The 13,752-nt window shown below is 43.2% G+C and overlaps 1 protein-coding gene and 1 long non-coding RNA gene across 4 annotated transcripts; one reads left to right on the top strand and one right to left on the bottom strand.

The window, feature by feature from the left end:
• Positions 1-629: 629 nt before the first annotated feature.
• Positions 630-2,555, bottom strand: LOC113463921 (uncharacterized). The gene is made up of 2 exons (XR_003388764.1): positions 1,357-2,555; positions 630-1,063 (listed from the first exon to the last, which is right to left on the bottom strand). It is a non-coding gene; the product is annotated as an uncharacterized LOC113463921 (long non-coding RNA).
• Positions 2,556-2,642: 87 nt separating this feature from the next.
• Ae2 (anion exchange protein Ae2) lies at positions 2,643-13,701 on the top strand. Of its 3 annotated transcripts, none has more exons than XM_018019605.2 (9): positions 2,643-2,824; positions 4,861-5,041; positions 5,341-5,422; positions 5,500-5,826; positions 7,132-7,816; positions 8,138-8,188; positions 9,151-9,742; positions 9,821-10,922; positions 10,980-13,701. In XM_018019605.2, the coding sequence occupies exons 1-9, from the start codon at positions 2,723-2,725 to the stop codon at positions 11,650-11,652; spliced, it is 3,795 nt and encodes a 1,264-aa protein (XP_017875094.1). In that variant the 5' UTR covers positions 2,643-2,722; the 3' UTR covers positions 11,653-13,701. The 3 variants fall into 3 exon arrangements, with proteins under 3 accessions (XP_017875094.1, XP_017875093.1, XP_017875095.1); XM_018019604.2 differs by having other exon boundaries at positions 2,646-2,824; positions 8,138-8,200; XM_018019606.2 differs by lacking the exon at positions 8,138-8,188 and having other exon boundaries at positions 2,646-2,824.
• Positions 13,702-13,752: the final 51 nt, after the last annotated feature.

The raw sequence follows: 13,752 nt of genomic DNA, 5'->3' as shown, positions 1-13,752 counted from the left end.
GTATAGCCAATACATCCTTAAACAGCTTGACTGAGATTTTTCATACTATCAAGTATAATCAAAATCAATAAGGATAAAATATTGCCACAAAGGAAATAAAATGTGCATCACAGGGTCGATCTATCATACCATGCACCAAGAAACTAAAACAGGAAGAAGTTCATCAAGCACAGGTCAACGAGCTCCTTGAATCGTCGACAAATACCAGTATCAGATATTTTTATAAACTCCTCCGACCTTTCGGAATCGTCACCAAGAAAAAAAAGAAGTTCTAACTAATTCCATTCCTGAGAAGTTTTCCATCGGATATTCTTTTACTAAATTTGGAACGTTCCATTAATGTCATCGAAGATTGAGAAAGATCCGACCTATCGGAACACGATAATGGCTCGCAGCTAGATGTCCTACAAGAAATTGAATTCGTTTCGAATCAGTTTTATCAATCTAAATTCTCCGCTTCGAGAATTCCATTTCTCTTTACCAGTTCTTTCACTAGTCCTCTGCATTTCTAAAACTCAACAAAGCTGAGTCGAGCCATAATAATAAAATGATCGAATCTAAATTAGTATAGGTATAAAACACACGATGTTTGGAAGTATATAATTTATATCTAAAATTCCAAACAGGAATTCATACGAAATAACTTTAATTCATTTGAACATCGATTATAAGTACAAAAATTGTAAGACATTGACACTATTGTTAGTGATGTCGATCTTTGGAAACAAAAGAAAGCAACCTTGCGGTAGCTGCAAATAACAAACGGTGTATCGATTTTTACGAAGCTTTTCGGTCGACGGGAGAGAGATCAGAGAAGTAGAGAGAAAGAGGGAGTGGGTCTGTAGGTTCAGGTTCAAGGTCGCCTGAGCAGGAAGAGAGATCCGTGTGCGTGCGAGCGTGTGACCGCAGTTGCTGGTGGACGATGAGGAAGCCCGGTCGATGCTGGAAAAGCTCTCCTCTCCTCTTCCAATGATACAGCGCCACCTCGCTCGTCTGCCAGCCACCCCTTTATATTGTTTTTATTATTCTTTTAATCATTACTATCATTCCCCTGTTCGTTTCACTGAAATAATCATACGGGATATAATAAAAATAAATCATATCAATTGATATACAAACTGTCAATCACTGGATGATACGTCATACCAATTATTATATGAATGAAATATTATATGCATTAAATGAAACAAACATTGTATCAATTCTGAATATTCTTTCTATGAACTCAGACTGATTGAATATTGCATAAATTCGGATGGCAAGTATTTATGTTATGACAAGAACATCGTAAAAATTAATTTGTCATTCAGTTGTCAAGCTATTTGTCGTTCGATGCACAAGGAAAAACAGTAGTACCTAGTCGTTCCGGAAATAGAGGTAACCTTTTAGGCAGGACGGCTCTTCTGATCGATCATAATTCATGTCTTGATGTGTATAGACTTCATAATTCATCTGCTTGAAGCTCTGTACACCCGATTAATAATGCATCCGATCATCTTGATTAGCCGTCGCGAAAACTGCACGTCCCCGGGTGGTCAGCGATGGATTTAATGATGCGAGTTCAAAACTGAATGTTGCAAATCGATTTCTTCTATTAATTCAAAATTGAATACTGATTTATTCATAAATTTTATTCAGAATTTGTTTATAAATTTTTCTCCTAAATTTTATGTAGAACGTAGAATAAATTCGTCCCAGTAGAGTCTTGATTTAACTAAGTCCTGTCTCCTTCGGTCAAACGAAAATTCTTTGATAGTCTGCGAAATATCAGTTTAATAACTTCGCGCTTCAGTTTTTAACTATATTCCCCTTTGAAGATGAAAATACTCTCCTGAAATTCCCACCGCTAATTGAAATTGAAATACAGTTCGAAAGCTCTGAGAGTGGTCGTGGTCGATAAGCAAGCAGCGACCTAGGCCTCGAAGTTGCGCTGGTCCGATCCCCGCATCTTGGCCAGCTGCACCACCAGCTGAGATACTTTTCTCTTTCTCTCTTGTTCGCCACCCCTCAATTCTCCCTCCCATGATTTCTCCTGCTTCCTCCATCCGCGGAGGTGCCCCTCCAGGAGGTAGATTTCACGGCCGAGTGACACTTGTTGCATCCGCAGCTTCGACCAATGGCCAGCTATTCCCCGGTACACTCGTTTCCGGAATCACTTTTTTCAAACGGCTATTTATAAATCCTAGGCAGTCAGATAAAACTGCAGACTGTTATTTAATACTCTCCAAATTCAGTAGCTTACACCTCAGATCTAATCTGATACACCGACGTAATAGATAAACTGCATTCAAGTGCACTCGGTATGTAAAATAAGTGGTACGATATTTAATCAGTAAAAGCAAATCGTATCTAAATTTCATTACACTTATTAGACTCCATTATGTCTGTTCATTTCAAAAATCCAGTGTAACGATGGCTCTAATTAGTGTAATAGACTCTCGTCGAAAACCGTGGTACCAGTCCGAATGATGAGTTCCGTGACAGGGTAAAAAGTGTCACGCAGGTCTGTACCAGATCGTACCGAGAGAGAGTGGACGGGTAACCTTTGTAAAGGCGACGTATGGGGTTGATATCGACCGGTCGAGCTCACCCGGCCCGCCCCAAGCATCCCCACCAGAGCCAGTGGTGCGGGTCTCTGTCTCGCAACGAGGTAGCTGCGCGACCCTCTCCGTTAGTTTAGGTTTTCGAGCTGCGAGCACGAGTCACTTCGGCCCGGGATGCCATGTCCGAGGCGGCCGCTAATTCCTCCGGGAAGTCGTTCCTCCAACGGGCGTCGGGCAAGGTTCGCCGCTGGCTACGGCGCTTCCTACGGACGAGCCACCCGGTGATCTCTCACGCGGTCTTCCACACAGTTTCCTCTTACACGCTCGGCCAGCTACAGCTGATCGACGATGGGACCGTCGAGCTCCTCTCACCCTTTCACGTTCTTACGTTTTTAATACGATGACAGTGACTCCTTCGCCGTGCCTCGAGTGTTGACAGTGGAACGAAATATTCGTGATATTCAATTTAAAAAAATTCAAATGCGTTTTATTCAGAAACAACGTGCATCAGAGTTTACGTGCTTTCGATATATTTCTTATTTTTTTAAATACGTATCGAGTCCGCAGTTTAATGTCTGTCGAATAAGTCGAGTGGTATACTGCAGTGAAATAAAAGATCTGTGATGTAAATTACAAAATCCTGATCGAGATGAAAGTAATGTTTATTATTCTTCTGAATTATTGCAATCTGCATTATTCATCTTCTCTGAATTGCTCTGAATTATTACAATCTGCACTATTCATCTTCTTCTTTCTAAGTGTTCCATACATTCTAAAATGAATAAAACGTGCAATTTCCTGACAGACCTTAGACGAATACATTTTATTTCACGTTTTATACTCTCATTCTCTGCTTGTTCCCAATTTAAGATAGTAAAATCGTAGCGTAAATGTTGGCAATAATAATTCTTGCGAATCCGATGCATTTATAAAATAATCGAATATATAGAAAAGCTGCATGCTTAAATGATAAAAGAAACGTTTATTTAAAATCGTCAGTCTACTAATTAAAAACGTAGGATCGCTTAGAATGAACCTCATGACGTAGGTTTGAAACGGCTTACGCATTGCGCGAAACGCGTGCACCGAATTGAACACACTAGATCGTAAATCATCTGCTGACATTCGAGGCCGTCAATGATCGAAGCATCTAAAGGAATTAATTCCGCGCTTATGGTAATTCCGTGGATGCACTTAAACTTTCATTATCGTAAAAGGGTGCGAGTATAAAGCGAACGTGCGGGAGACGATTGCCGCGAATGAAGCGCAACGGTGAAAGGGAATTTAGCTACGTTCGAGCGCTATCACGGTTCCATCCAGAAAGTAAATCACCTGCGACCAGTTTGCGAACGAAACAGTATGGGAAGCCTCTCGTAATCGCGTTTACAGAATCGAATAAAAGTGGCAGTGTTTCCGTTTCGAAAGGAGATGACCAGGGGAAACGAATTCGTATGTCGGTGATCTTCTCGTCGTAAGTTCGATTGATCTGTACCGGTGAGCGAATTAAAAATAAAACGCTGATTCTCGTATTTGAACCCGATCGCATTATATTAGGTTCTCATCGATCGTGAATGGGTTTCTTTTCTTAGACGCGCGTGGGCTCTCGACGGCTTTCATCAAAATTCTTCCCCGACCCCCGGAGGGTCTTTGACACTAAACCATTTCGTAATCCTCTCGTGGCGAGGGATCGACTCAAGTGCATGTCATTCATTTCCACGTTTCGGTCTTTGCCTGAGAAGTAAATCAAAGCTACTGGCCAATCTCAAACATTTATTTATTACAAAAATATTTCGCTTGCACTGATTGAGAAACTTGGAACATTGGACGTGAGGAATTTTCATTATAAAATAATATACTCTTCTTGATAGATGAATGAAATAAATTGCACGTCGAAACGTTCGATCGCCACTTTTCTTACCTATAAATACTGACTGAACTCGTTTAACGATGAGAGGCTGAGCGTTTGCAGAGAGTGAACGTCGACGTACGAAAGGTATTGTCGTCTCGGCTTCGGAATAGATCGATATTATGCAACTGGCTATAATAATGCGAACGTCGTGATAGTGGCTCGTTGAACATGATGAATCAATTGAGAAATACTCGCGGAAGTTAATTAAAAATATGATTGATAAATGACGATGTCCCTGTCACCGCAACAATGACTTTTCGAATTGCCAATTGCACATCATTCTTCCTCTCGTTAATTCGTTGTCAGGCCAATTGCGGAGAAAAATATTTGCGCACACATACACGTTGAAACCTCGAGCAGACGTTTAATATAGTTACTTAATAAAATGTGTTCTCTTTGTATCGTTAGGTCGACGGCCATGGCTCGGAAGCGGGACCGGAACTCGACGAGGAGATGGAAAAAGTTTTCGCGATGGACACCGGGGAGAAGTTCGACGTAGCTCGTCTCGGCTCGCCCTCCGAATCGGCTGGATCCGATCGAGATCGAGACCGAGGACCACCGCCGCGATATGGAGATCGTGACTTCAATCGTACGTTTGCGATGCAATTAAATTTCACTGTCTCGTTCGATAGTGATAGAATAATAAAATTATATCGCTTGGAAGATAGCTTCAGAATTTACGAACCGCGTAACCAATTAAGTTTTACTAGACTGCGAATTTTGTAAAATAAACGTATGCTACCAGTTTAGAAATTCAGTTTTAGATGAACAGTTCTTTGGTCGATCGAACATTGAATAATGCATTTAGCTTTTGATAGTCTGGATGGATTTGGTAGCACACATAAAATCTGCAGTCTATTTATATCGGTTTCATTGTTTCTGTGACAGAGCATCGGAAGAGGAGTTACCCACATCCGCACATGCCTCTGAAAAGCATCCATTCCAGATCTATGCGACGGCACCTTTCACCGTAAGTTTGATTCGAATAAAAGAAAAGTCAGGGAAATTATTTGGGACGTCGAGACTCAAAGCCAGTGGGTTTTACAGCGAAGGATCAACGGAAGTGAACCAAGATGAGGAGAATGGGCAAGTACAAATGGGACATTCCGGCACACAGGAACCGGAGGCAACGGACAACGGACTGTCTCCGACAGCCGCTGACGAGGTGGAGGCCGTGGTCAACAACGAGACCGAGGCGCCGATATCCGAAAGAGCCGCTTCCGGTTTCAACGAGAGTCCGACGGTTGGCAGTCCCCGGGTGCAGTTTGAAAACATTAAGGAAGAGGAAGCACCCAAGGACGAGGTAGCCGCCATTATACCGGGGTGTCACGAGGAAGATCGGAAGAGTCGGAGGCATCAAAAACACGAGCACAAGTAAGTTCTGAAATATATTATTTATTTGAACGAAGATCGATGGCGTTACAAAATTCCTGGAATCGAAAGAACTTCGTATTAATGAGAGTCGACCTTGCTCGTTATGAAAAATCGGAACGTTTCCGGCTAATTTTTCTAAGTCACGAATCTCGGTGTATCGCATTTTAGCAATTACCCACGATATGAGGATATCGATCCTGAATAAATCTAGCGAAGTTCAAACGCGACGATTTTAATATCGTGATTGATTGATGAATAATACAAATGCGATTTATTTCGTTCTACAGGTGTATTTGAAATTTGACGAAACAAATTCCATTACTAAATTGATTTTCATCATGCTCGCTGACAGCTCTGTTAACGTTGTCGATATTTTGATTGTCAGCGCTTGAAGCGTTAAACAATTGTATTAATATTTAACGGAAGATATTGCGGAGCAGTTTGCAATTACTGTCTAATGTCATGGCCTTCGGCCAGAGATTTACACCGCGGCTGCAATCTTACCAAACGGTCTGTTGCTCGAGGCCACCGTCTTCGCGTTCTTCTAATTAGTTTGATCGCGTCTCGGTCTCTGGTGCAGTGCTTTCGGATGTGACGATTCCTCCTCCACGATGGCTGCTCGTCACGATTACCGTCCGGATCGTTACACTTTGTACATCGGTCGCATCGGGCAGCTCAAGTATACTATCCCCTTTTCGAATTAATCCGACACGAAACAAGAAGAAGTTCCGAGCAATCGTGAATTTCGGTTACCTCTACACGACACCAGAAAACGACACTCCAACTGTCCACGCACACGGTACACGTCACAGTTCACGTCACAATATCGTGCACGAAGAAAACACGGGACGAAAAGTTCGCTCTTGACTTTCCGACGATGACGAGTTACAATGCCAGGGCGAAGCACAAAAACAGCTCTGGCACGTGTTCTCGCATACTTAGAGTCATCGTTGCGGCTATTATAGACACTGTAGTTTTGACTCTTTACGAAACAAATTGAAGAGCCAAAACAGTCGTGATCATCGACGAAAACATCTTACAATGTAGCGATACCACTCGGCGAATCTCGTCAGCTGCTCCACGGAGCGATAACAATCAACCCCCTTTGAGGAGATAAAAGCTGACGACTTAAGCCTTTAATCCATTCACTTCATTCTCACCGCAGTATCAAAGTACAGGATGAACTACCATTTCCAATTAGCCTTTATTTATCATTACGTGCTGAAAGCGTAGAAAGATTATTCTGAAAAAAAAATGTTAAATCGATAGTCTGCAGTGTGACAGCAACTAGTTTACCCTTTACAGAAGACACCACCACAAATCAAGAAAGTATTCGCTTCAAGAGGACCCGCAATGGAGAAAGCGCTCGGGAGCTGGCCTCCCGGACGGTCCGGTGCTCGCCAGGCGGGTGAGCGTGCAACCGGAAGAGGCGAGCACCTTGCAAGAGCTGGACATCGACGATCTGGAATCACACAGGAGCGACGATCCTCGGGGCATGAGGCGGCACAAGGCTGCTCATATGACCGTGCAAATCGGTCGCAAGAAAGAGGGTGGCATACCGCACGACACGTTCAAAAAGATGTACGATCACTCGCCGCACGAGGTGTTCGTTCAGCTGGACGAGTTGTACGGCCTAGGTGAAGAGAGAGAATGGAGAGAAACGGCCAGATGGATCAAATACGAGGAGGACGTCGAGGAAGGCGCGGACAGATGGGGCAGGCCCCACGTAGCTTCCTTGAGCTTCCATTCTCTGTTGAATCTTCGCCGATGCCTCGAAACCGGCGTCGTCTTGCTCGACCTTGAAGAGAAGGACCTACCCGGGCTAGCGTACAGAGTGGTCGAGCAGATGGTAATCGAGGAGCTAATCCTGCCGGAAGATCGACCGGTGGTGATGAGAGCTCTGCTCCTCAGACACAGGCACGTTCACGACCACGACCGCGGGTTCCGGTTCGGTAGCAAACGAAACTACTCCAGCTACACCAGTCTACAGGTATGTATGCCCGTGTTCTAGTCCCAGCCCAGCTCCTTTTAACAGCCGTTCATTAATTGTGTGAGCTGCTCGAGCACAGTCGCTGTTTTTAACAGATACGTGATGAATGTGCTGTGTCTCGTTCGCTATTCGAATCTCGTACGGTACTCGAAATTTACCCACAAGCGAACGCGATTGTTATTAACGATGATGCTTCGTAATAAAGAGAGAGAGAGGCGATATCGTTCTTTGAATCGAGTCAGAAACTACGAAATATAATCAATAGAAATTCGTAGAAACGGGAAGCCTGACTGACGGTGTGTCCTAATGTTGTTTCCACAGTCCGTCTGTCTGGAGGATGAAGACGCTGCGCGGGAAGCCTCTGAGAACCATGTAACCCAACATGTAAATCCGATCTCCCGACTAAACAAAAATTACAAAACACAGAATTTTCAAACCTTTATCGCTAGTTTTACGGCTTGTGATCCACCATCGATCATTATAACATTTTTCGGCATGAACTTACAGGGGAATGAGTGTGTTTTCTCTCAGTCTCTTTTCCCTACTCGTACGAGATATTCAAATTCATTCACTACGAAACAAAGTTGAATGTCCATCCTTGTACACCGAAACGTTGAGTCGAATCACGAATCGCACACGTAGTGGTAATTTTTAGGAACTTTGTCGTAGGAGCTTCATCGATTAGCTCTGAGTAGAACTGTACCTTATTCTTGCATTTACCGCAACACCTGTAAGTCCATGGATATGCGTCGTCCTGTCTTTTTTGTTGTTTTTTTTTTATGTTCGCCATTTATCGCAAGCTTCTTATAATTGTTTTACTGTTAAAAATACTTTATGTACGTATGAATACATTGTTCTTTCGTAACGGTGTAGACATGCATTGCAACTGATCGCACTCTCGTTCATTAGGACCTCACTTTACTACCCGATACTCTCTCTCCATTCTCTTTTCTCAATGTTTTTTACGGTTTCGTTCGCTCTGCGATGTTACTTAGAAGTCTTTAAGAGACTGTTCTATATTTTTTTAGTTTATTACGCTTGATACACACTTGTTGAACTTGAAGTAGCGATTCTGTACGTATCTCAGATTCGAGTATTCTTCTACTATGCAGAGGCGGATTCTGTACAACGATATCAGTTCGTAGACGATGAAGTAAATGATTTTTTGATAAATGAGAAACAAAAACCGCCTCTGCGCAACGAAAATTCTTTCTCTTGCTTGTCCAGTTAGATGGGCACTTTTCTTAAATACCTGTGCCTAATCCAACGCATTGTACGCATACGTAAGAATGGGATCAGTGACCGTTTCATAATCTGCGTTCTCTGTTTCTTAGAATTTGAACGACGCGAAACCGAAGATCATTTCGTCGAACCTGGCGTTGGATAATCACACGGCGATCGACATGAAGGAAGAGCTGACTTTTACAAGTAGTAACGAAGACTTGAAGAAGAGTCATAACGACTATATACTGAAGAGGATCCCGGCGGGCGCCGAGGCGACGGTCGTGCTGGTCGGGGCTGTCGATTTCCTGGACCAGCCGACGATCGCGTTCGTCAGGCTCGCCGAGGGTGTGTACATTCCTTCGGTCACGGAAGTCACGATACCAGTAAGATTCATGTTCATCTTATTGGGTCCAAGGAACGGTGATTTAGATTATCACGAAATCGGTAGATCGATCGCCACGCTGATGGCCAATACGTCGTTCCATAAAATCGCGTACAAAGCAAACGAGAGGCGCGAGCTTCTGTCCGCGATCAATGAGTTCTTGGACGATTCGATCGTCCTGCCTCCTGGAGATTGGGAGCGACAGGCTTTGTTGCCGTTCAGCGAGTTGAAGGCAAAAAGCGAGGCGATCAGGAAACGGAAGGAAAAAGCGCTCGAGGAAAAGAGCAAACCGATTCAAACCGAGGCCGCCATAAAAAAAGGTACGCGTTATTCTTTTTACGAATCGAACCGTATCTCATATAATTATCATTAATTATTGATTTGTATGTTATCCACAGCTCTACTCGCTGGCGAGGAAGAGAAGAAACCTCCGTTCGACGACGATCCTCTCCGGAGAACGAAACGACCTTTCGGCGGCCTCATCAACGATATCAAGAGACGCTACCCTCACTATCTCTCTGATTTCACCGACGGCTTAAGCTCATCCTGCCTAGCAGCAGCCATCTTCATGTACTTCGCCGCTCTCTGTACAGCCATCACTTTCGGTGGTCTGATGAGCGATAAAACGGACGATATCATCGGCATATCCGAGACTCTAATTTCCGGCTCTTGGACCGGAATCGTAATGGCTCTATTCTCCACTCAACCCTTGGTAATAATCGGTACAACCGGTCCGTTGTTGCTCTTCGACGAGAGCTTGTACAATTTTTGTATGACGAACGAACTGGATTTCTTGACCGTGAGAGTGTACGTCGGAGCATGGATGGGGATCATAGCGTTGGCCATCGCCTGCGTCGAAGGATCGGTGCTGGTCAGACTATTCACACGTTTCACCGAAGAGATTTTCACCGGGTTGATCTCCCTCCTTTATATCGTCGAGACGTTCATCAAACTGTACAATTACTTCGTGAAGAATCCGTTGCTCGACGAATATAGCTTCACCCCCGCGACGAACGAGACGGTTTTCTATGAATCGTTGAACATGACCGAGATGAAAATCGTTTCTCCAAACACTGGCGAGATCATCGGTGTCCCGTTGGAAAAGCTTCTGATACCAGCGTACAACATCGACGGACTAATGATCAATCAACCGAACACTGCTTTGATGTGCACCATCTTGTGCCTCGGCACTTTCCTCGGTGCTTACTACTTGCGTATCTTCCGCAACAGCCACTACCTCGGGCGCAGCGCCAGGAGAGCGTTCGGTGATTTCGGTGTGCCGATCAGTATCATCTTGTTCGCGTTGATCGATTACGCAGCGAAAGTGAAGACTGAGAAATTGCTGGTCCCGGAGGGTTTAACGCCGACGATGCCCGGAAGGAATTGGATCGTGTCACCCGTAGGAGTGGAGAAACCTATCCCTCTATGGATGACACTGGCATGCATCGTGCCTGCGTTGCTGGTTTACATCCTCGTTTTCATGGAAACTCAAATTTCCGAGTAAGTATTTTTATTCATTTCATATGAACGAAGAATTCCGAATTCGTTTCGTTACAGGCTGATCATCGACAAGAAGGAACGAAAACTGCGAAAAGGGAACGGATACCACATGGACATCGTGGTGGTGTGTCTGATGAACGTCGGCTGCGGTTTGATGGGTGCCCCGTGGTGCTGCGCCGCCTCGGTCCGTTCGCTGACACACGTCTCAGCAGTGACAGTGATGTCTCGAACCCACGCGCCCGGCGACAAGCCGCACATCGTCGAGGTGAAAGAGCAAAGGGTCAGTGCGCTGCTGGTCGCCGTGCTGATCGGCGTCAGTGTGCTGATGGCGCCGCTGCTGCGACGCGTACCAATGTCCGTCCTTCTCGGAGTGTTCCTTTACATGGGCATTTCGTCGACGAACGGTGTCCAACTGTTCGACCGCGTGAAGCTGTTCTTCATGCCGGTGAAGCATCACGGCACGGCGAATTACGTTCGTCGCGTGCAAACTTACAAGATGCACATATTCACCCTGATACAAATCCTGTGCCTGACCGTTCTATGGGTCGTCAAGAGCACGAGGGCCGCGCTGGCGCTACCGTTCTTCCTGATTTTAATGATACCGCTACGAGCTCAAATGCGGCACTTTTTCACCGCCGCTGAGCTACGGGCACTGGACAGCAAGGGTTCCGAACACGAGAGTACCGAGGACGAGCCAGACTTTTACGAGGAAGCTCCGCTACCTGGTTAGATAGTGCCTTATTCGACATGTCCGAAGAATACCTCTCTCCCTCTCTCCTTCCTCCTGCCACTGGTTTCCTTCTACACTGTCCTCTTCGTTAGTTCCGAGACATTTCCTTTTCGTAGTTTCTCTGTAACTTATGATTCCTAACGCATCAAGGCGATTCTGAATTGCTAAAGAACAGTCTATTTTTCGTGAAAGAGAGTAAATATGAATATCAATGAATTAAGAGGGAGCGTAGATAAGGAATAGATAAGCGGGGTTCGCTGATCTCCGAACGGTCGTGTTAACTCGTTAAATTCGTATAAAATTATTTTGTACTACAAAATTTGTATATAATGATACGAAGGACAAGGGTAAAACGAGAGAAATATATATATCTATATATTGTTACGCGTTCTATACAGGCTTATCGCGCTATGGTTTCTTACCATAGGAGAAGAACTTTTCACTGCTGTGTAGTAGTGTCTGATATATTTGTAATTGTTTCATCTTATTTTTCTTTTGAAATCGGTGAGAAAAAAGGTGCCTCTGTCTGCTTCTGTTGAATGGTGATGAACGATACGTTGCTCAGGAAAATTAGAAAAAAATAAGGCACTGTGAGCGAGAGTGCCAAATCAAAAGGATAATAAACTATGGTGCTGGCCGTCTACACAAGTCTCGATAGACGAGTGAGAACTAAGTCTTTTATAAGGAAATGCACGGGTAGTTCTCATTAGTTCTTCTTATCGATCAATACCGTAAACTGAATTCTTGTGGGACTGTAATTCGCTAATGTTAAACAGTTAACAATCATTGAGCAATACCTTTTGAAAACCGATCGTAACATTTTACGACTAACCGAGTTGGTACTTAATGATCAAATTAACTATCCTGCCGATTATTTTTGTCGTCCTGATTCATTTCTTCTCTCCAATGGGATCACTTCCATGAATAAACATTTACGTACAAATGTCAGGTGCGTGAGTGTAACGCAACAGTTCGACTCTAATTGTTCTAGGTAAGATTTAAAACGCGGAGATACGTCTTCACGCAATAACGAATTCCTGTACTTTTTCTATGACATCTTCGGGATCGTTAATACTGATGGAACATTTTAATATGCCCTCTATTCATCTCTGATTTAAATAAGAAAGAACATATTTTTGATCTTACGGTTACTATCTATTTAAGCAATCGGCAAACTCGGTACACACTTAAATAAGTACCTGATAGCAAGTTTTGATTAAAAATAAATTCCACGAACTATTCTAAAAAAGCTTGTGTCGATTTTAAACCACGATTAAACGTCAATCGCCCGTGTACTTATTTAAAGAATAGTATATAAGAGCAAAATTAAAGTTAGTGAAACGCATCTTCGCGAGCGGTACACTCTCTTTGAACGTATTCACCTTGTACTTTATTTTCTACATAAGAACTGATCAGTATTGGTAGGTACTTTACGATAATTGCTGATTTTACAAATGATAGTTGATACATATTCCTGTAACGTTTCTACACTTCACTAAGACCAAGCTGTAACGATATCTTACGTATGTGCAATAAAACGAGAGTCGCGAAAATGAATATTTTCGGTACTGTTCAAGAGGAATTATCGAGAGCTCTATTCTTCATTGGCTAAAGTATTTTGCTAATCCGCTGAATTATTAAATAGCACTCTATTTCAATCCCGATATATTTCCGTAAAAGAAAGAATACGACACATAATCATATTGCACATTCTACGTATTGTCGAAAAAAGAAAATTATATTGAATAATCGTGATAGAGGTCCAGAATCGTTTAGAAAATATCGGCAGTACTCTACCAGGTTTTAACACAGGATTTCGTTAGATATACATATGTCCGTATAGTACATTAACAATGTTACTACATACATACCACTGATATTACTTATATTGAGAGATTATCAAGATAAGTATCAATTGTTACGAGACCGTAAATGAAATGTAAATAGTCTAGTTATCATACAGTATTAAAAAGTAATAATTAGTAATAGAATCCCTAGTAGATGGTACATGCCTTATATTAGAAAAATAAAATATCTTGTTTCCCTCTATTCTGCACCACTTTAATCCTCGTCAATTCACTGTCGTTCGATTACCGCGCG

This window comes from Ceratina calcarata, unplaced genomic scaffold (genome assembly GCF_001652005.2).
Source record: "Ceratina calcarata isolate Rehan_Ccalc_2016 unplaced genomic scaffold, ASM165200v1 scaffold191.2, whole genome shotgun sequence".
NCBI lineage: Eukaryota > Metazoa > Arthropoda > Insecta > Hymenoptera > Apidae > Ceratina > Ceratina calcarata.
This window is presented reverse-complemented; position numbering and strand designations above follow the sequence as displayed.